The following is a 26,319-nucleotide window of genomic DNA, read 5'->3' on the forward strand; positions in this document are numbered from 1 at the left end:
GGGTAAAAAGAATATAATTAAAATCGGTATGTGAAGTCGGAGAATAAGAAACTACAGTCTAGGTTATAAATCTTTTTATAAGACGCCCTAATATCACAGAGTCGAAAGAAAACTAAATGTTAAGGCCTACAATATAGAAAGCTAATAAAATTGATCAACAATAGCATTACATTGACCATTGTTTGTGATGTGCTTTGTATCTTCTGTTGCCACTCATTTACGATAGACAGGATTACTGCTGCGTACCGAGTATATTTTTTTAAATTTGCCTTACGTCGCACCGACACAGATAGGTCTTATGGCAACGATTGGATAGGAAAGGGCTAGGAGTGGAAAGGAAGTGGCCTTGGCCTTAATTACGATACAGCCCCAGCATTTGCCTGGTGTGAAAATGGGAAACCACGTAATAACATCTTCAGGGCTGCCGACAGTACGGTTCGAATCCATTATCTCCCGGATGTAAGCTCACAGCTGCCCGCCCCTAACCACACGGCCAACTCGCCCGGTCGCAGCGAGTGTAACAGCCGGCCTGAATATTGGCGGGAAGTAGCTGGAGAGTTAGATAAATTTCTTCTTTAGCATTCCATTCCTGTGGTTCATACACTTTATGATACTACTGGTACGTAACAAACTGGTTCATCATAGCATTCCCTACACTGAGCCACTGATTGGAATGAGCTGTGTGCATATATAACGGAATAATGGCAGAGGAGTGTTCACAGTTGTCTGCGGCCTGGTCCTTCCAGCTCTGGAACTTTGGACTGTTAGATTGGCATCGTAGTACTGTTCGTTAAAAGTGAGAAAATGTGCGGGTTTCCATTTGATCGAGTATTTTATATGATGATATTGCTTTTAATCGCTACTTTCCTACTGACGTTTGTGTAATGACCTATGTTGATTTCAGTTAGGAAAACCACAAGGGTAGTCTCTCTAAGCATCCAATCCCGTAGCGAAGCACGGGTACTTGAGCTAGTATTAAATAAACATGTTGAATTCTACAGCGGTCTTACCCATCGTTCACTGGTTAATTACCTCCCTGGAGGTCAGTGGTGGTGTCCGACCTATGATAACGGCTTCGAGTCCAAGCAACAAAAGAGAACACTAAACCTGAAAGAATGCATTTCATTCTAGCAGACCTGCCTATAAAAAGAAAACTATATTACTCCTATAACAGCAGCCCTGCAGTGTCTTCCTACAAGGATGTAGAAGTAAACAGGAGTGAAATACCAGCGCTCTGTTATCTATAAAATTAAGTCAGAAGTATGAGGTGAGGAAGTATATACTATGAGGTCTATGAGTAACGCATGGTTGATACCTAGCAGTGGCGATCTGACGGAACGACGGTCCTAGCACTTATCGGACATGCGTCAGCAAGTCGCGCGATGTGGGTCGAGGGGAGAGGGACGACAGTCTGGGCTGCAGTAGCATGGTTGATACCTAGCAGTGGCGATCTGACGGAACGACGGTCCTAGCACTTATCGGACATGCGTCAGCAAGTCGCGCGATGTGGGTCGAGGGGAGAGGGACGACAGTCTGGGCTGCAGTATCAGTCTCCGATGCCTTGCTCTCAGAAATACGTGCGGCGTTTTTTTTCTCACAGCTTCCAAGTTTTGTAAATGAAACAATGCGTCAGATGCTTACATTATAATGTGCTTTAGACTTCCATCATTCTCAATTGACGTTGGGGCTTCACCGATAGCCTTGGTAGCCCTCATTGTATGCCACTGGTATTATTACTGTCTTCTAACTGCTCCGTTCCTTTAAGACACAACGATGCATTGCTTACACTTCGGAGCAGAAACGACTAAAAATGCATTGCATGGTATGGATATTTCTTTGGAGAAAATAATGGAAGTAGTAATCAACCTGAATATACAGACACAACTTCGAAACACATAAACTCTGTCGAAGCTTTATTTCTTGTGTGCAAGGAAAGATGAGATTTTACAGTGTTTAATGATGTAGAGAAATGGTACGTACCTGATACCATAGCTTTACCCGCCATGGTTATGGAACACCTCGAACACCATTTACACACCCACTCTCTCTCTGTCCGCCTAACTCGGTGGAACTGACGAACCTGTAGAAGAGTTAAGCAGCTACTAACACTGATTGCAGCATTCTGTAACGCTCCTTTCACACTACACGGTTTTGACCGTACGGCAAAAAAAAAAAAAACGGACGGCACTTTGCCGTGGAGATGTTGCTTTCTCACTACAACGGTTTTTTTTTTTTTTTGCCGTACGGTTTTTTTTGCCGTGGGAAGCTCAGTGCATGTCTTGATGCTAGTCATACAAGAGAGTCATTTTAATAATAACATGATTTCTTAATATTAGTAGTTTGTGGCTGAACATTAAACTGTGAAATTGTATCATAAGTAGGCTATATATTTGTGAATTTGTATTATGTAATAATATACACTATATATATATATAATATACTGAAAAAACACTTCAGTTACCAAACACATTCTTTTCTTTGTCTTAAATTAGATCAAAATCTGGTTTCATTTCTAAGTAAACTTCAATTCAGGCATTTCTTGGTCGCAATCCGATCTTTATAAATGCAGTAGCGTCGATTAGGGGGGCGAGGGGGTGCGGTCGCCCCCGTCCCACTTTGTGGAGAAAACATTACATTATTATTCCATTTTAGGTGGCTGAAACTAGGACTTATTTTAATTATTTTAAAAAGCAATTTGCACAAGCCCTGTTGTCTTATCAGATAAATATTTCTTTTATTTTCTTTAATTATCAATACAATTATTAGCCGGAATATGCATAACATGTAGTTTGTCGCGGTTAACCGATTTATATAGCGCCATACCAAGTAGTGGAGATTGTGAGGAAGGGTGGCAGGGGTATATTTTATTGCCAAGGTCATGGACACTGAGGTATGATTCACTTGCTTGCCGCGCGCATTCGTCTATGTGGCAATCTCTTTAGTGTGGTGTTTAGTTTGGTGTATATACCTACTCCCACCCCCCACGCTATACACCATAAACCCGGGAACGTTTTGTTGTTTGTACATTTCGCCCCCCTCCCCTCCCCCAACACACACGTCCAATACCCATATCGACCAGAGTAATAAGAATATCAGAATCTACGTCAGCTATTTCACAAAACCAACGATAAATCCTACAAAGCAATGCACTGAACATTTTAACAACAAAGTAAAACAATAAAACAATAATGTTATTGGCTTTACGTCCCACTAACTACTTTTACGGTTTTCGGAGACGCCGAGGTGCTGGAACTTAGTCCCGCAGGAGTTCTTTTACGTGCCAGTAAATCTACCGACACGAGGCTGCCGTATTTGAGCACCTTCAAATACCACCGGACTGAGCCAGGATCGAACCTGCCAAGTTGGGGTCAGAAGGCCAGCGCCTCAACCGTCTGAGCCACTCGGCCCGGCAAACAATAAAACACTACCGTATGACACTAATGCGTATATAAGTTGTGTCTAGATACCCTCGCGTTATCTCCTCTACAGCTGCTCGAGAGCTGCCGTACGATTAAAAAACCGTACAGTGTGAAAGCACGCATTTAGCTGTGTGCGGCACTGAGTCAACGGCAGCCGTCCATTCCAGTGGCAAGACACGGCTGCTACACGGCACGGCAACAGCACGGCTGCCGTGCCGTGTAATGTGAAAGGTCTAATGCTCTTCTTCACGCCACAAAAGGAATGTCACCGTACGGTTTTTTTGCCGTACGGTCGAAACCATGTAGTGTGAAAGGAGCCTAAGGAGGCGGGGCTCCAGCCTGATCGTGGACGTTAGTGGGGAACCCGTAGCTGTCAGATCGTACTTCGTACACGAGAAGTTAGTTAAATTATCTGTGTAGATGTGGTGTCTGCACTGATGTGTGCATTTGTAATACAGTGAAACCTCTACACGACGGAACCGCATGGAACCACAAGTATCTTCCGTTGTGCACAGGTTTCCTTTTACAACGAGTACAACCGATGGAGTTGGCGAGGCTGTAAAATTGCACTCGGGAGATGGAGATTCGAATCCCACCATCGAAAGCCCTGAGGATAGTTTTCCGTGCTTTCCCATGTTCACACTAGGCAAGAGCAAGGGAATGTGGGCGTGAAACATAATATTAAAATTCATGTTTTAATTTTTTCACTTATTTGAAGAGAGCTTTCCTGAATACAAAAATATAAGATATGTGTATGTTCCTGTAACAAACGTGTATTAAATGGCTATTTAAATATGGCGCCATATTCTCGGCTTTGACATTTTTTCCGACATTTTTCGGTACACTTCTCTACTCGGAGAAAAATATATATTTCCCTGAAATGTAAATAATATGGCAAATATCATATCCAGATTGTTTACGGGAAAGAATTTTAAATGTATTTTTTAGCCGATTTTAATAGGGGGGGGAGCCTCCGTGGCTCAGACGGCAGCGCGTCGGCCTCTCACCGCTGGATACCGTGGTTCAAAATTCCAGTCACTCCATGTGAGATTTGTGCTGGACAAAGCGGAGGCGGGACAGGTTTTTCTCCGGGTACTCCGGTTTTCCCTGTCATCTTTCATTCCAGCAACACTCTCCATTCTCATTTCATAGCATTTATTAGTCATTAATTAATCACTTTGGGAGTGGCGACCCCATCGTACTAATAGCCTATATCTGAATCATTCATTACATCCCTGACCCGGTCAAAGACTGGAAAACAGGTTGTAGGTTTTCATTTTCATTTAATAGGGGGTGCTTCGACTACTTAGTCCGCAGTGTGTTCGTAACCCTCGTGGCGTGCAGTTGCTTGTATGTTCGCTCTGTGTGACTCACGCTCACTTATCGTACGACAGTACGGACTTTTTAGTTGTGTGGACATTCATTCGTGCATTTCAGTGACTACGTCTACTAGTGTGTAGCCTAATGACATACCTCGCAGTTTAATTAGCAGTTAGTGCTATGGACGGAGGCCTATATGGGGAGGGTGTTTTTCCCCCCATATCACAGTCTAATGTGCTCATACCGAACAGTATACAGCAGGTGTCTCATAGTGTCGGGAGTGCTTTGGCGGTTCTAAATCAACCACCTACCTACGCTTGTAATATGAAGGCGAGTTTTCCACCTGTTGTGGCGGCCAACAAGCGAGCATTAGAAGAACCTTCAGGTAACATCGATAAGAAACAAGCAGTTACACCAGAAAATGCTACAGGTAATGTTTCACAACAGATATCTTCTCCCAGTGATTCAGGATATAGCTCAGCTTCTAGTCACGGTGATAGTGCTTCTGACATGAATGCGGTACAAGCTGTGATTTCCTCCTCAAAATAGTGGAGCACCGCCTCGGCTCAATGCATATGATTATAACAAAGCGAACCGGTATCACATTGATTCTTCAGGGCCTTACTGCATCTATGTGGAAGGGAAAGAAGGAAACATAGGTAAACTACATCCGATGGCGTTTGGTAAAATAATTTATCGGGAGTGTCCATCTCAACGTCGAAATATCAAAGATATATCTCCCGTCGGGAAAAATCGTCTTAAAATGGAATTTCATTCAGCGCAAGCAGCAAACTGGTTCGTTAGTTCTACTTTCTTTTCCTCACATCAATTAGAATGTTACATTCCGTCTCATGTCATAACTCGACATGTACGAGATGTACATACAGAAATAGAGGAAGACGAACTATTACAAGTGATAGATTATTCTGTTAAAATCCGACGAGTCCGTCGTGTGTATAGGCGCACAATAAAGGACAATGTTTCAACTGCTGTTCCAATACGGACTTATGTGGTTACTTTTGACTCTCAGACGCTACCAGACAGTGTGTCAATCTATGGGGCACGTTGTGCGGTTTCTCTATATGTGGCTCCAGTACGTATTTGTTACAATTGCTTGCGCTTCGGCCACATAAGTAAACACTGTCGTTCACAGGGTAGATGCAATAACTGTGGTGTGTCACGTACTCCAAACCCCTGCTCACTGCCTCAGCCTCAGTGCGTACATTGTCAAGGTCAACACAGTGCCCTCAGTAAAGATTGCCCGAGTATAACAAACGATTAGAGATAAACAAGGTTTCGGCCAGATATAACATGCCATTCAAGGAAGCTAAGGAAGCTCTTATGAAAAAACCGTACGCTGAAATGGTTCACCCATTACCCCTCATACATGAGCAAGCTTTCCCTCACTTACCAAGACAACAAAATCACAAAATTACCGTGTTCCAACCACCATCTACCCCCCCCCCACCCACCGGTATTTTACCATCCCCATGAAGTCAGTGGTGGTCCAGTGGGCCCACACCGTTATCCACCTCAGCCGCATTTAATGGCACCCCGTAGTGCAAGTCCCTTGCCTGGCAGCTCTTCTCAACCACCACTTACCTCATCAGAATCCCTTATTACTGGCATCCTTAACCTAGTTACACAGCTTCTACACGGAATTCGCCTATCTAATCGTGGTATCCCTTCGGCATCGGAACTTCGCGAAACGATAACACAAAACATTCAGAGAAGCTTTTAAAATATTGCAGTGGAATAGCCAATCAGCGCTGACTCATAAATACAGTCTTCAAAAAGAATTACATGATCGGCACATCAACTTGGCAGCATTATCCGAGACTTGGTTTCGTGCAGGTATACCAGTTATGTTCCCTGGATATCGTGTTCTGCGTTCAGACAGAGATGATGGGTATGGAGGAAGTGGTCTGTTAATAGGCAACAATATTCGTCACAGTGCAATATCCCTTACTTTTTCCGGAGTTCTTTCATTCCAAGTGGTAGCGGCTCGTATCTACCTCCCTACGGTGGGATTTACATTAATATCTATCTATTGTCCATCACGTCTTGTAATTCAACGAGGCAAATGGGACAGTTTATTTACCCACCTGGAACCTCCGTACATTATATGTGGAGATCTGACGCCCATAGTGTAGCTTGGGGGTGTGCTTATGCGGACCGTGCTGGAATAGCCCTTCAAGATATGATGGATGACTACCACCTAGTCATACTCAACGACGGTAGTCCTATAGTCCTACCCTTATATCTCGGCCTGAACATCGACCTTACGCAGTAGATGTAACTATTTGTTCTCCAGCCATCGCTGCCAACCTAACCTGGGAAGCACGACGATACTCCCTGGGATCTGATCATCTTCCTATCGAAATTCATTTACAAAACAGCTAACCCTTACCTACAACCTTCTACCCCACCACCAGATGGAACACCAAACGAGCAAATTGGATTGCCTTCAGCGAGAACATAGACTCCAAACTTCGTACTGCAGCTCTCCCTACCGACCCACTTTAAAAATACGACTGTTTAATACACATCATAAATGCTGCAGCTTCGGTTAGTTTCCCAGTGGAACAGCCTTCCTGTTTTCCGAAACATACTCCTACGCAGTGGTGAGACACAGAATGTTCCCGAATGATTGCAAGAAGAAAACTTGCTTTTAAACAATATCGACGTCTTTCATCCTGGGAAAATTATTCTAATTATCAACGCATCAACGCACAGGCCAAAAGATTTTTAAAACAGAAAAAGCGATCCAGTTGTCGAAGATACTGTGAAGAAATTAGCAGAGAAACCCCGCCCACTACAACCTGGAATAAAGTAAGATCCTTAAAATGGGTGGGGAGTAGCTCCCCACGTTCTTCATTTCCGCCTGATTCCCTCGGGGCTTTTCATAGTCATATTGCTCCACCGACTGTGCCGCAGTTGCCCGGTTGGCGCACTCATTTCCTGTTACAGCCATTTACTTATACGTAACTCCAGCTGTCGTTAAAACATAACAACACTGCCCCTGGTAAGGACTACATCCAGTACTCGATGTTATCCCATCTCCCTCGCACAGCACATTTTCTATTACTAGACATTTTAACAACGTTTGGACACGGGAAGAATTGCCTTTGGACAGGATTACTCAAATTGTCATCCCTATTCTGAAGCCTGGAAAGGACCCTAGTGACCCTTCTCCTTATAGAGCAATTGCTCTTTCCTCGTGTGTGGTAAACACTCTGGAAAGGATGGTGAAAACACGACTTGAGTGGTGGTTAGAACACCAGCAGCTGCTTCCTCAGTCGCAGTATGGATTCCGCCGTGGGAGAGGAACATGGGACCATCTCAGTATATTCACTTCTGCAATAGAACATCCTTTTGCGATTAATGGATATCTTACGGCTCTCTCACTGGATATCAGCTAAGCTTACGATAACGTCAGTATACCGGTTCTCTTCAGTAAGCTTCAAAGATTCATATACCCTCCAGCTTTTATATATGGTTTCCATACAATGTTTCAAGAACGACATATCTACGTACGAGATGGACACAGTCGTTTCCATGGCCCTCGTTGCGTGTGTAAAGGTCTCCCACAGGGTGCTGTGCTCAGCCCCCTTTTGTAAACAATTTATACTGCTGATCTTGAGCATCTGTTCAGCCCCTCGATTCATGTTTTACATTACGCAGACGATGTGTGTATTTACTCTACTTCCTCTAGCTTCGAGGTTACATCTCTTCGTTTACGTTATGTGGCCTGCGATCTGGCAAAATGGTTGCATAATAATGGTCTTGAATTGTCTCCATCGAAATCTACTGTGGTGACTTTTACCCGGAAGAGGACTTTACCTCAGCTTGGTGATATCCATTTAGGACCATTCACATTTCCAGTGAAATCATCCTTACGCCTATTAGGTATGCACTTTGACAGTCGATTAACTTGGAGTTGCCATACTGCTCACATTCTTCCGAAAATTGAACGAGCCATTAATATTCTCCGTTTTGTGACCCGTACCTGGTGGGGAGCTGATCCTGTTAAACTTTTGACTCTGTATCGTTCTATGATACGCTCTATGATTGATTATGGGTGTTTTTTGAATGGGAATGCTCCTGCATACGCCACGAAAAAACTCGACACCATACAATTTCGGGCGATCCGCATCTGTTTGGGTGTTATGGGATCCACACCAACAAATGCTCTCTTAAAAGAAGCTGGAATAATTATCTTTGCAAATGCACCGAGAAATGATAGGCACGAAATTTCTGTTACAACGTTCTTCTATTTCACAGCATCCCATTCTTATTGCACTTCAACGATTGACCCTGTTCGAGGAGAGACATGGACGACGCTCACGATACAACCCACAGCTTCTGTACGCTGCTACAACGAACTGAAAATGATTTTCGCACTCTCTCAAAACACGAACCATGCCCGGATTTGAAGTCAGCCTTCAGTGTTCTTCATATCGACTGCCGATATACTATCTACCTAGATATCTCACCACAGAAGCTCATACACAGAACTGCATTCCGACTCTGAATTCGCTCCATGTGGCCCAATAGTACTTATATCGTCACGGATGGTTCCAAATTCGCCGACTCGGTGGGATATGCATATTACTGCCAACAAACGGGCGAATGTGGTAGCTTCAAACTGCCGCCTGAAACCTCTATTTATACAGCGGAAATTTTAGCTATCTGTGCTGCACTTCGGTTTTGGCAAAACAAGCGATTCGCTTCCGCTCTCATCATTACGGAATCCCAAAGTGTTATGAAGAAATTACAAAATCTCAAGTGGGATCTCCAAACGCATGGTTACTTGTATGACATCGCGAAGCGAGCTTTTAACATCTACTCTTCAGGTTGCTCCATAGCATTTCTTTGGGTCAAAGGACATAGTGGAATTTTCGGCAATGAAAAAGCCGACGTACTACCCAAACGTGGTGCATCGGAAGGGCTATTTACAGCGCTGCAACTCGCATGGATGGATTTTCTTCCCAGTATTCGACAATAAATTCGTCACAAATGGTCTACGGAATGGGAAACATCTCAACAGCATAAAGGTAGAGCTTATGCTCTCGTACAACCCAACATCCCTCCTAAGCCGCGGTTTTATGAGTTTCATCGGTCACGAGGTTTAACGGTATCCGTCATCCGAATGCGGCTCAATCATGGATCATTCCCTTCACATCTCCATCGCATAGGAGTTTTGGCTTCACCGCGCTGTCGATGTCAGTATGCGGAGGATGGAGACCTCAACCATATTTTCTTTAAGTGTGGCCTTTATGAAGCCTCTCCAAGCCGCTTTTCGTCTGAACTATCTGATCTACAAGTGCCGTTCCCGACCAGCGCATCATTGGTGTTGCACGGTGAAAACAGTTCAGTTCTCAATGCTGTGATGGACGTTTTGAGAACCGCAGAAATAAGAATTTGACTTTGTGCTCTTCGCATTGTTGCACAGTGTTTTGTGTTTTGTATTGTGTTGTGTTTGTTCCCCCCTCTTCCCCAGGAAGAGAGATTCAGTGTAGTGTTCTCTACTTGAAGACTGTGGCAGTTTGATCTTCACATTCTTATATGTCCTTTCCACTGACTTTTTTTTTTTTTTTTTGATGTGTGCTGTGAGTGTTCCTTGTACATGGAGGATGACCAAATGTTGTACCAACAAACTGTCAATTAAATAAAAAAAATTAAAATTAAAAAGACTACTTAGTCCGCAACGCGATTTTCTTCTCGCGATGTCATTTTAAGTAATTAAATTTGATTTAGTGCTTAATAAAAATAGTTTCTAACCACAACACTTTTTTAAAATGTGGAAATATCGAAATGCTTACTACTATTAACTGTATTATTAAAACTGCTGCAGTGTAATTTGCAATTATATTAACATTTTAGTAGGAAGAGGTACATTTTAGGTCCGTTAAATAGTAATTCTAGCAGTCTGAAACTGTATTTTAGGTGCCTAACATGTACTGTAGGTTTTATTATTACTATTTACGTCGCACCGACACAGATAGGACAGGGACAGGGCTAGGAGTGGGATGGAAGCGACTGTGGCTTTAATTAAGGTACAGCCCCTGCATTTGCCTGGTGTAAAAATGGGAAACCACGGAAAATATCTTCAGGGCTGCCGACAGTGGGGTTCGAACCCACTATCTCCCGAGTACTGGCCGCATTTAAGCGATTGCAGCTATCGAGCTCGGTTTTTTATTCACTTTTAGGATTACTTTTGGAGCATGGGGTATATTAGGTACCGTTACTGAAAGTTGATTTCCAGGACTATTTATCAGTAGAGAAGAAGCCTAAGAGGATTGAATGCCGGGTAGAGAATACGAAACTGGAACAGGTGCATCATTTCAAGTACTTATGATGTACATTCTGCCATGATGGTAGTTGCGATCAACGGTATTCACGGGCATGAAAGCTGGGTGGGCTTGGGATATCTTATTCGCAAGTTAGAAGTAGCAGACATGGAAGTAGGGAGAACAATTGATGGTACAAACAGGTGAGAATAATGGTAGGAGGGTACTCGAAGTGAGGGGATAAGGCAAAGTTAGTAATTAATCGATGGATGAAGCTGTACGTACACACCGGCTTCAGTGGTATGATCATGTGAGGCGAATGGAGGATGGAGATAGTAACGTATTAGTGGTTTCTCTCTCGTGAAACATTATTAATTGTCGAATTCAAAGAATTCCACCCTGGGCCCGTTGTTATTCTTGGCATTTATAAACGACTTATTTGAAAGTTATGTACCCCCATGACGTACTGTATGCCGATGATTGCAGATTATTCTCAGCTTTAGTAATTATGCTTCACTGTAACGTACCCAAGTGCGTATCTATGACCTTGACTCGCTCTTAACCTAGCCACTAGCTACTAGCGTAGGAACTGTGTATCAGGGTGATTGATGTAACCTTTACCACTAGTCACTTGCTTACAAAGCGCATATGAGTGTAACAGGGACAACGCTGAGAAGCAGTAGCGGCGTTTGGGAATTACAAAAGCAAGGGAGGGGGGGGAGAGGGTGAAGTGTATAGACAACAAAAGTACCCGGATTTGTGGGGATATCGCGTGTGGGCGGGGAAGGAGTGTATATACATCAAAACTGAAAATAATGCTACACAATTATAAGTTTTTTATGCTCTCTGACCGAATTTCGACATTCAGTAAAGAGGTAAAGTTTGACATTTCGGTAATAATAGTTTTCTGAGATTATACTTCTTATGCAATATAACTCTCACCAATTGAACAATTACACATGTATTACAATTAATTTGATGTGCGCAGTGATTATACAATTAAAAGCCAGTTAGTATTGGAGTACACAATAAGAAACTAACAGACTGCCAGACGAATGTCCATGAACTGTGCAAAAGAACCTGCTACCTTTCCTTACAGCATATACAAAGACTCCACTACTTGCTGTGGCGCTATACAAATCGGTTAGCCGCGACGAACGACATGCATTTCCGCCAAACATTGTATTAACCCTGCTGTTCTGTTCGGGTCTATATGACTCGAAAAGAATATACACGTCATTTTTCATATATGTTTATGAAACTCGGTGACTTTGTCTGAAAATAGAAGAGCAGCACGGTTTTAAGTAAGTTTTTAAATAGTTTAAGTAGTTTGGGCATAAAATGTAATAGTTACTTATGTAACGTTCGGGTCATTATGACCCTACCCAAATATGAATACTGTAATTCGGATTTATTAAAAAAAAATAGAAATGTTGAACTTTATTTTTGTTTTATTTCATGGGAATACAGTAGTGGTTTTTATCATTCCAGCTTAACAATCAACTAACCCTCCATGCGTTTACAACAGTGGGCTTGTTTCTTGATTTTCCTAGGAAATCAGCTCTCAACAATCTCAATGCTTTGTTTCTGCTCAGTTTGAATTGTGACACCATGGCGATTAGACCATTGACTGATGAAGAGTTGTAAGAATCAGTAAGTGCCTAGGCAGATGAAGAGTCACTTTCTGAGTTCGAAGATCATGTCAGTAATGCATCTGAAAGAGTGTGTTCTGATGAAAATTACAACAGTTCACAGCTTGTACAAAATAGTGTAGAAACTAAAAATGGGAATATAAAATGGCAGATGCATCCACCAGCAGAACATGGCCACCTACCAGTTTCGGACATCATCAAGAGTACCTCTGGATTTAGCGGGCAATCGGAGTGGCACCAGAAAGAAATCAGAGAATGAGGGTAGAATCTGATCTCACTTTTGAGTTACATAATCAGAATACCACGTGTAACAACATTTTTACGATATACAATTTGGGAAATCTGTTTCTAAAAAGGAAATCGACAATGTTGGGAAATGTACCATTAATGATGTTAAAGATGTAACTGTTCCCAAGAATATTAGTCAAAAGGTGAAAAAATTCCCAAGTTTGTTTACTAAAGAAATTATAAATACTAGAAAACTAAAAGAATATAATAGGAGACTAGCTAAGCACTACGAATTTAGTTTGTCCTTATGTAGGGATCTAGGAAAGAGATCTAAATCTCTCATACGTGAAGCATATAGATTTTTTATTCGTGAAACCCAGCCAAATATAAAAAATAATACAAAGGGATTTTGGAACATTCACAATTGCAATAGAAAAACTAATACATTCTCTCAGAAATATCATTTATAGGAAATAACAGTAGTTTTACAAGTTCACATTATATATCTGATTGTTTTGCCACGTATTTCTAGAGTGTATATAGATTACCTCATATGGAATAACTTATTCAGATGACTTGGTACGTCAAATATTTTATCAATATAACGTATTGATAAAAATAAATACCAGCCAGCTATTAGTAAGCATAAACCGGTAAAGTGATGTGAGTTCGAACCCCACTGTCGGCAGCCCAGAAGATGGTTTCCCGTGGTTTCCCATTTTCACACCAGGCAAATGCAGGAGCTGTACCTTAATCAGACCACGGCCAGTTCCTTCCCTCTCCTAGCACTTTACTTTCCCATCGTCGGCATTAGACCTATCTGAGTCGGTGCGACGTAAAGCAACTTGTAAAAAAAAAAAAAAAAAAAAAGTGATGCAGATGGATTATCGAGCAATGTGGAACAGAATTTCTAGAAAATTCTTCATTGAAAACCAGAATCACTGTGCCAGTCTGGAAAGGCAACGGTGACGTTACTATCTGCACCAACTACCGCCCAATTTGTCTCCTTTGCCGACCATGAAAATCTTTGAGCGGGTGATCAACGCACGCCTAGAAGTATCATTATTGTCTCATCAAACCAATGTGGCTATCTTAAAGGCTGCAGAACCGCAGTTGCTATCCATGCTGTCCGGTTTCTGGCAGAGAGGCACAGACAGAAGACAATAAGTATCCATATGACCTTTATAGATTTAGAATAGGCATTTGACCGGATCCTCCATGAACTCATCTAGTATTTGCTCCGTATCACTGTGTCCCAGAAAAATATGTCGGTTGGATTCAGCTCCTCTACCAAAACTCTACAGCCTCTGTCCACTGTGCAGCTTGCGTCACAGTATCATTTTACATTCGTGTGGGAGTTTTTCAAGGAGTTTATTATACTGTATTATACTTTTGTCCTTAGAAACAGCAAACATTTAAGATGCTATTCAATGAGTAGTAGTTGTTAAGCTGGAATGATAAAAACCACTACTGTATTCCCATGAAATAAAACAAAAATAAAGTTCAACATTTCTATTTTTTTTTTTAATAAATCCGAATTACAGTATTCATATTTGGGTTTTATCATACTCCGAACAGAACACGTTCTTTTCACTTGGGTATCAATCCAAACCTACAGCAGTATCGCAGGGCCATGACTCACAGCACTGGAAACTGACAAGAGAGGAAGCCACTTCCAGAAGGCGATAAAGTCTTGGGTAAGGAGTACAAGATGAAAATAAATAAGTCCAAAACAAAAGTAATGGAGTGCAGTCGAACGAAGGCAGGTGATGTAGGAAATATTAGATTAGGAAATGAAGTCTTAAAGGAAGTAGATGAATATTGTTACTTGGGTAGTAAAATAACTAACGATGGCAGGAGTAAGGAGGACATAAAATGCAGACTAGCACAAGCAAGGAAGAGCTTTCTTAAGAAAAGAAATTTGCTCACTTCAAACATTGATATCGGAATTAGAAAGATGTTTTTGAAGACTTTCGTGTGGAGTGTGGCATTGTATGGAAGTGAAACATGGACGATAACTAGCTCAGAAAGAAAGAGAATAGAAGCTTTTGAAATGTGGTGTTACCGAAGAATGCTGAAGGTGAGATGGATAGATCGAATCACGAATGAAGAGATACTGAATCGAATTGGTGAGAGGAGATCGATTTGGCTAAATTTGACGAGAAGAAGAGATAGAATGATAGGACACATCTTAAGACACCCAGGACTTGTTCAGTTGGTTTTTGAAGGAAGTGTAGGTGGTAAGAACGGTAGGGGTAGACCAAGGTATGAATATGACAAGCAGATTAGAGCAGATGTAGGATGCAATAGTTACGTAGAAATGAAAAGGTTAGCACAGGATAGGGTGGCATGGAGAGCTGCATCAAACCAGTCTATGGACTGATGACTCAAACACACACACATTCAATGAGTGTTTGATCGTATTTGTTTTTATCATACTCCGAACAGAACACGTTCTTTTCACTTGGGTATCAATCCAAACCTACAGCAGTATCGCAGGGCCATGACTCACAGCACTGGAAACTGACAAGAGAGGAAGCCACTTCCAGAAGGCGATAAAGTCTTCGTTAGTTCTGTTTCGAAGGAACTCCTTGAACTTATAGTGAACCGCAGTGTTGTACTGAAGCTCTAGAATTTCCATCTGTACATCATAAGGGTAATGAATTATATCCTCAATGTATGCAGAGAGATTTGGAAGATGTTGAAGATTTGGCAGTCTAGAGAACGTGCTTCGATAAGTAACGTTTTCAAATATATGATTATATATGTTATTCCTTTGCGTGTGCCACTACTAACACGTGTGTCTAGAGCTTGACCGCCCCTGGCTTAGCTTATTTCAGGGTTCGGAAATCTTCCTCTGTGCACTATGATTTGTGTTAAGTAATGACGATCAGGGCCGGATTAAGGGGGGGGGGGCTAAAGGGGCCGCAGGGCCAAGGGGCCCCGACCCTTGGCTGAACCTAAAATTGTATAAAAAGGCCTAGTGCTCCACCTCCGTGCATGTACAAGAATATTTACGCTCGCAAAATATCGAACACGCACTCTTCCTTCCTTCCTTCTTATCAGCTGTCCGCGTTAGCATTTCATCACTGCTAGAATCAACTACCGTCCGGTGACACGAATCCTCGCTACTTAGGCACTGTAATTATTGTAAAGGTTATTGTTGACGAAAATTTAAATCTGGCAGCTTGGGAGTACAGGCAGAGTGAGAAGGGGGGAAGATGTCTAGGAAGTGAGCCAGAGGGGACAGGGGAAGCACGGTGGAATGCGCATGCTATACTATATCTTTGCATCAGGAAGAGAACTTCCAGTTCACATCTGATTATTGAGCCATTTGTAAGTTACAACTGTAATGTTCTTGTAAAATGGACAGAAAATATCGCAGTGATGCCAAAAAACGTAAGTTCTGTTTTGTATGTCGATTAGATAGTGATGATGAGACAAGTGTAAAATATGTTTTGGCATTATGAAATATTAACATGAAAAATGTCCGACTCGTTGTCTGAACGATCAGCGTACTGGCCTACGGTTCAGAGGGTGCCGGGTTCGATTCCTGGCCGGGTCGGGGATTTTAACCTTAATTGGTTAATTCCAATGGCACGGGGGCTGGGTGTATTTGTTGTCTTCATCATCATTTCATCCTCATCACGACGCGCAGGTCGCCTACAGGAGTCAAATAGAAAGACCTGCACCTGCCGAGCCGAACCCGTCCTGGTATATCACGGCACTAAAAACCATACGACATTTCATTTCAACATGAAAAATAGAGAAAAAATGTAGTCTATTTCAACACTTCACTATTGATCAATTTAAGTGGAAGTAGTTCTATAACGACTTCAGTATGCTAGTCTTACGTGATGTTACGAAGAAGGGGTCCCATATTTTTAAATAGACCAGGGCCCCCAAATACCTTAATCCGGCACTGAAGACAACGATTGTTATGTTAAAAGTACGACTAAGAAAATAACCTTAACACTAATAAAGGTAAAAAATAGATAACGCAAGACCCATTGAAGATGTAGGAAATCAGGGAAAGAATAGGAAGGGCCATAATCTTTCAGTTTCGTGCCTTTGTCTTTCTTTTGCCGATACTATAATTTTATGAAGGTCAGACCTCTTCCATTTCTCTTCTAATTAGTGATAATAGAGGACGGCTTTCCAGTTGTACTTATTTTTAAAACAATAATCACCATCACTACCACCATCTCCACCCTCCTCCACAAAGTCTCGCAATCTAATACCATCGTGCTCGGAACACAAGGAGAATTGGGGAAGACGAGCTAGATGAGAGTGTAAGGGACTGGCACATGTAAGTTGAGGCAATGCCAGACTCAGCTAGAGGTCCCATAGTCACCAATCCACGGTCTCATGTTGGGAGCCTGACAATGAGGAGAGTTTCCGATTTTAGTCGTCCCTTACGACAGGAAAGAATAGCTAATAATCCAGTTGATTTGCTCCTTCATACAACAATCACCATCACCACCACCACCACCACCACCACCACCACCACCACCAAACAATAACGTAATCAAACATTATAAAATACCTTCATACCTAATTATAGGAATTAAATAAGATATTTCATATCGCTTAGACCACGAGGAAGAACAGCAAGCAGATGGTTAGATCAGGCGAAGAAGATCACTGGCCTACATATCAATCAATCAATCAATCAATCAATCAATCAATCAATCAATCAATCAATCAATCAATCAATCAATCAATCAATCAATCAATCAATCAATCAATCAATCAATCAATCAATCAATCAATCAATCAATCAATCAATCAATCAATCAATCAATCAATCAATCAATCAATCACTACTGATTTGCATTTAGGGCAGTCGTCCAGGTGGCAGATTCCTTATCTGTTGTTTACGTAGCCTTTTCTTAAATGATCGGAAAGAAATTGGAAAATTATTCAACATCTCCCTTGGTATGTTATTCCAATCCCTAACTCCCCTTCCTATAAACGAATATTTGCTCCAGTTTGTCCTCTTGAATTCCAACTTTATCTTCATATTGTGATCTTTCCTACTTTTAAAGACACCACTCAAACTTATTCGTCTACTGATGTCCTCCCACGCCATCTCTCCACTGACAGCTCGGAACATACCGCTTAATCGAGCAGCTCGTCTCCTTTCTCCCAAGTCTTCCCAGCCCAAACTTTGCAACATTTTTGTAACACTACCCTTTTGTCGGAAATGGCCCAGAACAAATAGAACTGCTTTTCTTTGGATTTTTTCCAGTTCTTGAATCGAGTAATCCTGGTTAGGGTCCCATACACTGGAACCATACTCTAGTTAGGGTCTTACCAGAGACTTATATGCCCTCTCCTTTACATCCTTACTACAACCCCTAAATACCCTCATGACCATGTGCAGAGATCTGTACCCTTTATTAAGATCGTTAAGGAAAGCTCTAAACCGCTCTGGATGGAGAGATCTCGCCAAGGTTACAAGGCAGAAATGATAGAGTTATGAGGTCAGCACACTCAGCAATGAGCAAAACGACTAATGATGATGATTCATTTCACTGTCAATGCTCTCCATGATCTTATCGGAGAAATTACACAATAACGCAAACAGTGAAAGGGAAAATCAAATGTATGTCTCCCGGTCATGGCCATCCATCAATGGCTGATAATTTCAGGCAACCACCAGCCGTAAGACATAGCCAGCACGATTGCTATAGTTACACTTCCATCATAGATTTTGTGACGGTAATTTCTAATCCTATCTTACTGTATATATGTAAAAATGTTTGTACGTGTGTAGCTGTGTGTGTGTGTGTGTGTGTGTGTGTGTGTGTAAATGACACATCTCCTTCTAAACCACTGGAGCTATTTTAACCAAACTTGGTACACTTATGAGACATCGTCTCAAGGTCACTCGTATAATCCATAATACTCCGCACAAAGATCACTTCCGTTTCCTACGAAAGCGCGGCAACAACTGAACATTGACAATATTATTAACGTCCGCCCCTAGACGACCAATAATATAAACAATATCCCCTCCACTTTTAAATACTGACGCCCCGAGATCAGAAAATCTGGATTTCATCAATATCGCTTCAATATCTACCGTCAATACTCTTTCCTTCATCTTACACGATCAATATTATTGTCAATATTATTGATCGTGTAAGGGCAGCTTTAAGGACACGGTTGTTTCCTTTCCTAACCCATTGTTTTCATAAGACCTGTCTGTGTAGGTGAGACGTGAAATAAATAGCAAAAAGAAAAGTCTCTAAATGTCTCCAGGGCAGATACGTTTATTACGAATTAGCCTTTTTCCCACTGCGTGTCAATACTATCATCCACAGTTTCATTGCCTTTTACAGCTTATCTTCTAATTTATACATATATTCTTCCTCTACCTTCTGGTATGTCCTGCATTTATTACAACTGATGATCTATTTATTCCCGTGAGTCTATCCGGTAGTATCCAACTCTCCTTATGTATTTGTGGGCGAAGCAAGTTATTTTAATTATCATTCCGTTAATAAAATAGTCTCCGTAAATTCCCATCCATTTCTAAGTTCTTTCTATGAAGATCTGCAACAGGTTGATTTCCTTTCTCTGTGTCATTATAATGCCCTAGCACATTTTTTACAACTTTGTTAACCTATCGTATACGCTCTCCAATCATTCATAATTATTATCAGATCAATTCATTCTTCGAATCACTATTTGGGAAGCTTTTCTTAAAATTCACTAGATTGTCAAAATATAATTTTCGTCTCTCCAGTGATGTGTTCTTCTGATTTATCCAAAGTGCTATTAATTGCTCTTTTCTGGTCCTCGCTCATATCTTTTCAGACACTCCCGTATTCCTATAATAGAGTATGGTCCATGTAAATATTAGCACCTCAGTATCTAATCACGTCCATAACTCTCGGCTTCTTTCCATCCGTACACGTTGACTGATCGTATTGTCATCAGCATTGTCAGCTTCACGCTTAAATACTGAAGTTAAGAAGACCAAGGAATTAGTTGCAAGTAAACATCTTGAAACACCAACATCAAGCTTATTGGTAAGATAATGGAACAAGTCACCGTGTTCCCTGCCCGGATCCATGGCTAAATGGTTAGCGTGCTGGCCTTTGGTCACAGAGGTCCCGGGTTCGATTCCCGCCCATAATTGGTTAATTTCGCTGACACAGGGGCTGGTTGTATGTGTCGTTTTCATCATCATTTCATCCTCATCACGACGCGCAGGTCGCCTACGGGTGCCATTTCATTTCAGTTTTTTCACCAGTTTTCCTTATCTAGGAAGTCTGGTCATCAATGACAACAGGTGCAGCAAAGAGATCAAAAGGCGAAAGAGCTAGCAAAACAGGCGTTTAATAATATAAATCGTCCGATCATTGCAAATTCAGATTTTAGAATTAGGATGACATTTATGATTTATTTTGTATAGAATGTGCTATTGTATGGCTGTGAATCTTAGACAATCAGAGATCAGGGCTGGAAACGACTGGAAGCATTTGAGATGTGGATTTGGAAACGAATGCTACAGATTAAATGGATTGAAAATAGAACAAACAAAAGCGTTTTGCAAGAAATTCACGATACAAAGAAAAAGAGCTAAATTCACTAGCCACGTCTTGCAACATAATCTACCTTTTACGAATCTGCTGGAAGGGAAAATCACGGGGAAGAAAGGCCGAAGACGACGAGGAAGAAATTCCTTCAACACTTGGCACAGAATCTTGCATTATAGTTCTTACTACGGAATGAAACGAGGACCTGAGGAGAGAGAACAGTTTCATGGACATGGCATTGCCTTTAGAGATTGACGATGATAACCTTGACTGCTCAGAAAAATGAGTATAAGTTGTAAAATGGCCAAAATAAGATACATCTCTGTTATACTTGTACAGCGTGTGTTCTACAGGTTACACGTAAAAGCTATCTGAAGACAGTTTGGTTGGTTGTTTTAGTATAACTCAGCTTTAAAATTTCGTTAACAGCAAGTGACTGAAGTCTGTGTTGACTGTTTTGCAACCAGCCTTTATATATGGTTTAATACACTGATACATTAGGTGAACTGAGTCTCAGTTGTATAATTGGTGTAATAATATGGTAGATGTAATATTATGACATAACAAATAATTCAAATATTTTGTACGTTTGCTCCCATCCATGCCAAACTAAGTGTGAGAGAATTTAAAAAAATGAAATATCTACCCTAGATACAAATATCAAGCGTTATGGGTAAAGAAATCAAAAACATTTAATTATGGGACTAAAGGTTTAGGTACATGAAAGTAGGAAAATTAATGGAAAGTTGGAACTGTTTCTCAATTTTCAACTGCTTCTTCTTAGAAAACTACAAAATAATGGTTTGTAATGAATACCTGAAAGAAAATTATCCTATGGTGAAACATTTTTGAAGGCGTGGTGTGAACCAATTCATGTGAGGGAAACCGATTTGCTTCGGTTATAAGGATTGGTCTCTAAATAGTCCAGATTCCTGAACTCCCACAATGTATGCAAGGAATATTTTCAAATACCCGATAATGAAGGGGGGGGGGGCGGCGGGGAAGCACTAACACCTCGTTAAAACACCTGGATCCATCTAGCTCCGGATGGTAATACCCTGTAAGGGACCCTGCCTATGGTTACTAGGTGAAACCTGGTCAACGGTCTCAAAGGCGGAAGAGGAATGTAAGTTTACCAACGGCGGAGAGAGCAGAAGAGGTGCCTCCAGGACACAAAATCTTGGTTGTACTTTTGTGGTCTTCGGACCTCTCCAGAAATAACTTTCATCAGTCATGGCAGTGTGTGATGTCAAACAATTTACCCCAGGTGGACGATCCACCGTATGCCAGTACGTCAGCAGACATTCGGATTCTGGGGAGTCTGCAACGTTACACAAAGACAATCTCATCCAAATTTCAGCATAGACAACCAACATACTTAGCAACTTTTAATGTAAACTCATTGTTAACAATTGAAAACCTCAAACATCTAACGGATACATTAAAGAACCACAACATCTCACAACAGTCATCCAAAAACGAAGTAGGCCTACATACATACAGATACCTTCGATTCTGAAGGTTTTAGGATATACAAAGGGAAAGTGGGACCGAGAGTGATGAAAAACGTACCACACCATGGAACAGCCTTTATAATTGCCAAAATATTTTGAATTCAATAGTTGATTTTGATTCCCAAACTGAAAGACTCAAGTCTTACATTCAAAAGCATAAACAAAATCTATACAATTATCAATGCACATGCCGCTATAAATGATGATAATAGGAAAAAAGTGAAGATTTTTGAAATCAAATAGATGGCCTTATTCTGAAAATTCCAGATGCAAATAACATCATCTTTCTCGGAGACTTTAATGCACAAATTGGTAAAGAAAAAATATAAGAAAATCGTTGGAGTTTATCCTGCTCACAACAGAACAAATAGAAACGACATTAGGCTAATATAACTTTGCAAGGCACACAATTTCATTCTTAAATCTATAGCTTTCAAAAAATCACCACGAGAACAAAAGACCTGGGTATCCCCAAATTCCAGTGTAGGAGAATTCCAACGTGATCATGTGCCAATCAAGAAACCCTTCACAAACAAATCGTGAATGTTAAGGTACTCAGCGGTGGCAATTTGGATTCAGACCACCACCTCTCTAAAATTAAGTTTAAAGTCATCCCAAACAGGAAATACAAAGTAAAGCAAATTAAGGGTTTGAAGTACAGAAAAGAAAAAAATGTACAAAATTCAGATGACTTCACAAAAGCAACGGAAACAATTCAGACCCAAAGTTGGGTGAATATCAAGGAAAACCTACTTACTGAAGCTGAACAGATAGCACCCCAAGTAAAAATTAGAAAACATACCTGGTGGTGGCTAGAATATGATGCACAAATTGAATAAAGAAAACAGGAATGGCAAAATTGACAATAACAAAAACAGAAAGAAGCAGACTGAATTTCATTACATTTAGGAAACTGGTAGATGAAAATATAAAAAGGCTTAAAAAGGCACATAAAAACCAAACTATCCTCCAAACTGACGAAGAATTTACCAAAAACAACACGAAAAGCTTCTACAGAACTTTCAAGCAAAAGTTATCGAGATACAAAGACCCACTCTCCAATTTCGGGATGTAAACGAGGCTATTGCTCACAATAACATAGAAAACTGCAAGATACTAGTAGAATACTTTGAAAAACTCTTGAACTGTGAACCGATCCTCCAAAAAATTGAATCAATCCCAAATAACTTTGAAAATCCAGATTCAGAACCACCGATAACTGAAGAATTACAAACGATACAGAACTAAACAACAAAGGTTCTGGAGAAAACGAAATAGTGGCCGAATTGTGGAAAAAAGCTGACAAAAACGCAATTACATTCCTTCAATGTGTTTTCGATAACATCTTGAAAGAAGAAGAAATACCCGTAGAGTGTAAAACAGCTATCATCCACCCTATTCACAAGAAAGGCTTGAAAACAGACCCAAACAGTTATGGAGGAATATAATTGATAGGTGTAACATACAAGATTTTTTCTAAAGTTCTTTTAAACAAGGCAGAGCCACAATTTGACCCATAAGTTGGGGAATACCAGGGAGGTTGTAGAAAGGGTGGGTCATGTTCTGAACAAATACTAAACTTCAAGAACATTATGGCATACCAAAAATCAAGGGTAAAGACGTATGTAATCTCCTTCATTGATTTCAAAAAGGATATGATTCGATTGATATAGAATCCCTATTATCGGTCCTGGAGGAAACGGGTTTGGATAAGAAAACAACTGATATCATAAAAGGGACTATCACAAATACGTTTCCGAAAGTGAAATTCTTGGGTGAACTATCAGATTCCTTCTAAATAAAAACGGGAGTAAGACAGGGATATGGGCACTCACCGTTGTTGTTCAATTGTGCACTAGAGAAAGTGGTTAGAGAATGGAACAAAAATATAAAGAGTCGAATTAGATTGGGTTGCAAGAAGAAGTATCTTAAAACCAACTGCATTACTTTTGCCTATGGCATGGCCTTGTTTGCTAAAACAATCGAGGAAGCAAAAGAGCAAGTCCTTGAATTAGAGAAACAAGCAGCTAAAATAGGTCTTCACTTCTCCTTCCAGAAAACCAAAATCATGACAAACAACAAACACATAAATACGTCAAAGTCCAAGTACAAAAGATTGAAATAGTAAAATAATGCAAATATCTCTGAGAATGGATTAGTTGGAATGTTGTGGAATCAAAGCAATGGAATCCAGAAAAAATTAACTTGAACTAGCCTTCCAACTAACAAAATATACATACAACAAGAAATCCCTTTCATGGGAGTCCAACATTAAACATGATAAAATAGTGATTAAACCAGAAGCACTATACGCAGCACAAACACTAAACACAAATTTCAAAGGCTAAGCGGAGAAACTCGAGCTTAAAGATAGGAAAATTTTGAGAAATATCATTGGACCAAAATTTCAGGACAATAAGATAACATCAAGAATGAAACGCTCTACAAGAAAATTGAAAAACTCTCTGATACTATGCGAAAAAGAAGGATAATATTTTACGGTCAACTTCTCAAAATGTACTGTAATAGATTAACCAAACAAATCCTCGACTTCTTCCGTAACCTGGTTTAAAGAAACTGAAAAAGACCTAGTAGAATTAAAAATTACAGAAAATTCACAATTCAATCGAACAGCTAAAGTAATAACTAAGACGAAAAGGTATAGTTCCAAGACAAATCTATATTAAAAGTCAAACCTATTATCTCAGCAACCACAGTAACTCCAGAATCATCACATGCAGTCTTGTCTTGCCGAATGATTCGTTCAGATCTTGCAAACGGCATATATAATCTGTGATTCTGAACTCTGCGCCTGCGTGAAATGACTCGACCGCAACGCCCTCTATATAGTATGCGCAATCTAGCAGCAAATTAATGAACTAGGAGAGTTAAAGAAGCACGAAAATAGGTGGCAGCACTCTACTTAGAATACACTTCCAGTCTAAGAAGTGAAAGAAGTGCAGGACGTCTAAATAATGCCGTGTTAATTCCATGATAGCCGTTTTAAGTCGGGAAAAATGACCATATAATTAGGATGAACAAATATGTTTCATTCACCCTCTGATTGTACGGCTCCGTGGTTGAGTGGTCAGCGCCTTCGGTCCTCGTGACTCCGAGTCTGATTCCCGAAAGTGTGGAGGGATATTTAATCTTAAATGATTGATTTCCTTGGGACAGGAAATGGGTGTCTGTGCTGTCCCCAACATTTCCGAAACTCAGAAACCACATTCAACACTATCCTCCACAACACTGACACACAGTTTTCCATACACGGCAGACGCCGCCACCCTAGTCGGAGGATCTCACAACGGCTGCACACGAAATTATTATTATTATTATTATTATTATTATTATTATTATTATTATTATTATTATTATTATTATTATTACCCTCAAACTGATTTTTCGCCCCGCAAGTCTTATTCAGATCACTCAAAGAGAAAGTTTCATTACGATAAGTACGATAAGTACGTTCTTACCTGAACGCAGTCATTTTCGAATACAGCCACACCCTTATTTCACTCATTCTGAGAAGGTTTTTTTATTCCCCTAGTTTTCATTTCAGTGAATTCCACTCACAGTGAAACAACTCTACCGAACACATTCAACACAAGCACTTTGCAGCATAGCCATATATAAACTGGAGTTTTGAGATGCTGTTTTCCTCTTAGGCTATCACCGGAGGTTGGCTCATGATAACATGTTTCAGTGTTGCCAAGTATTAGTGATAACGAGAATCAGCATGTAAAAGACATTTGGTAACACATTCGATATTCACCTAATAAAATATATTTAAAATCACAGCAACATGTCGTCCATAGAGTCTTGGATTCTCTGTCAACTGGAAGAATAAACGGAAATTTCGAAATTAACATGCAGGCAGACTCAATAGTATCGAATTAATAATAATAATAATAATAATAATAATAATAATAATAATAATAATAATAATAATAATAATAATAATAATAATACTTATTTACCAAAAATAGTTCAGATTATATGGATGGTCTAGCAAAATAGGGCAAGCCCCATGTACATTAGTTGCTTCACAATCCTACTAAGCTAATATATACAGTAATTACAGTATTCACATATTTACACCCGTACAGTAATTATTCATTTACTCGACGACATTTTTTCTCCCATTCACTCCCGTCCAGAGATTTACATCTTTTTACTGTATTATGGTTTGTAAACTGCGTTAGAGGCAAGACTTTTATTTTAGGTGGTAACTTATTCAAAGACGTGCAGAGCGTCCGTAGTAACCGGATTGGTAGGAGGTGGTGCGGGCAAATAGAGGGACAAGACTAACGCCTCTGCTGACAGAGAGAAAGGATAGG

At 40.5% G+C, this 26,319-nt stretch overlaps 1 protein-coding gene across 2 annotated transcripts in view; it reads right to left on the reverse strand.

The window, feature by feature from the left end:
- Positions 1-25,582, reverse strand: part of LOC136858143 (leucine-rich repeat-containing protein 15) — a 41,996-nt gene extending 16,414 nt beyond the window's left edge. Inside the window, exons 1-2 of one of the 2 annotated variants that reach the window (XM_068228625.1) lie at positions 24,673-24,689; positions 1,981-2,080 (exon numbers count right to left, since the gene is read on the reverse strand). In XM_068228625.1, coding sequence (XP_068084726.1) covers positions 1,981-2,005 — 25 coding nt within the window. In that variant the 5' untranslated portion in view covers positions 2,006-2,080; positions 24,673-24,689. Of the gene's footprint in view, positions 1-1,980; positions 2,081-24,672; positions 24,690-25,455 lie in introns of those variants that run through there. The other variant, XM_068228626.1, reaches the window with a different exon arrangement.
- Positions 25,583-26,319: the final 737 nt, after the last annotated feature.

The sequence above is a fragment of the Anabrus simplex genome, chromosome 1 (assembly GCF_040414725.1).
Source record: "Anabrus simplex isolate iqAnaSimp1 chromosome 1, ASM4041472v1, whole genome shotgun sequence".
Taxonomy (NCBI): Eukaryota; Metazoa; Arthropoda; class Insecta; order Orthoptera; family Tettigoniidae; genus Anabrus; species Anabrus simplex.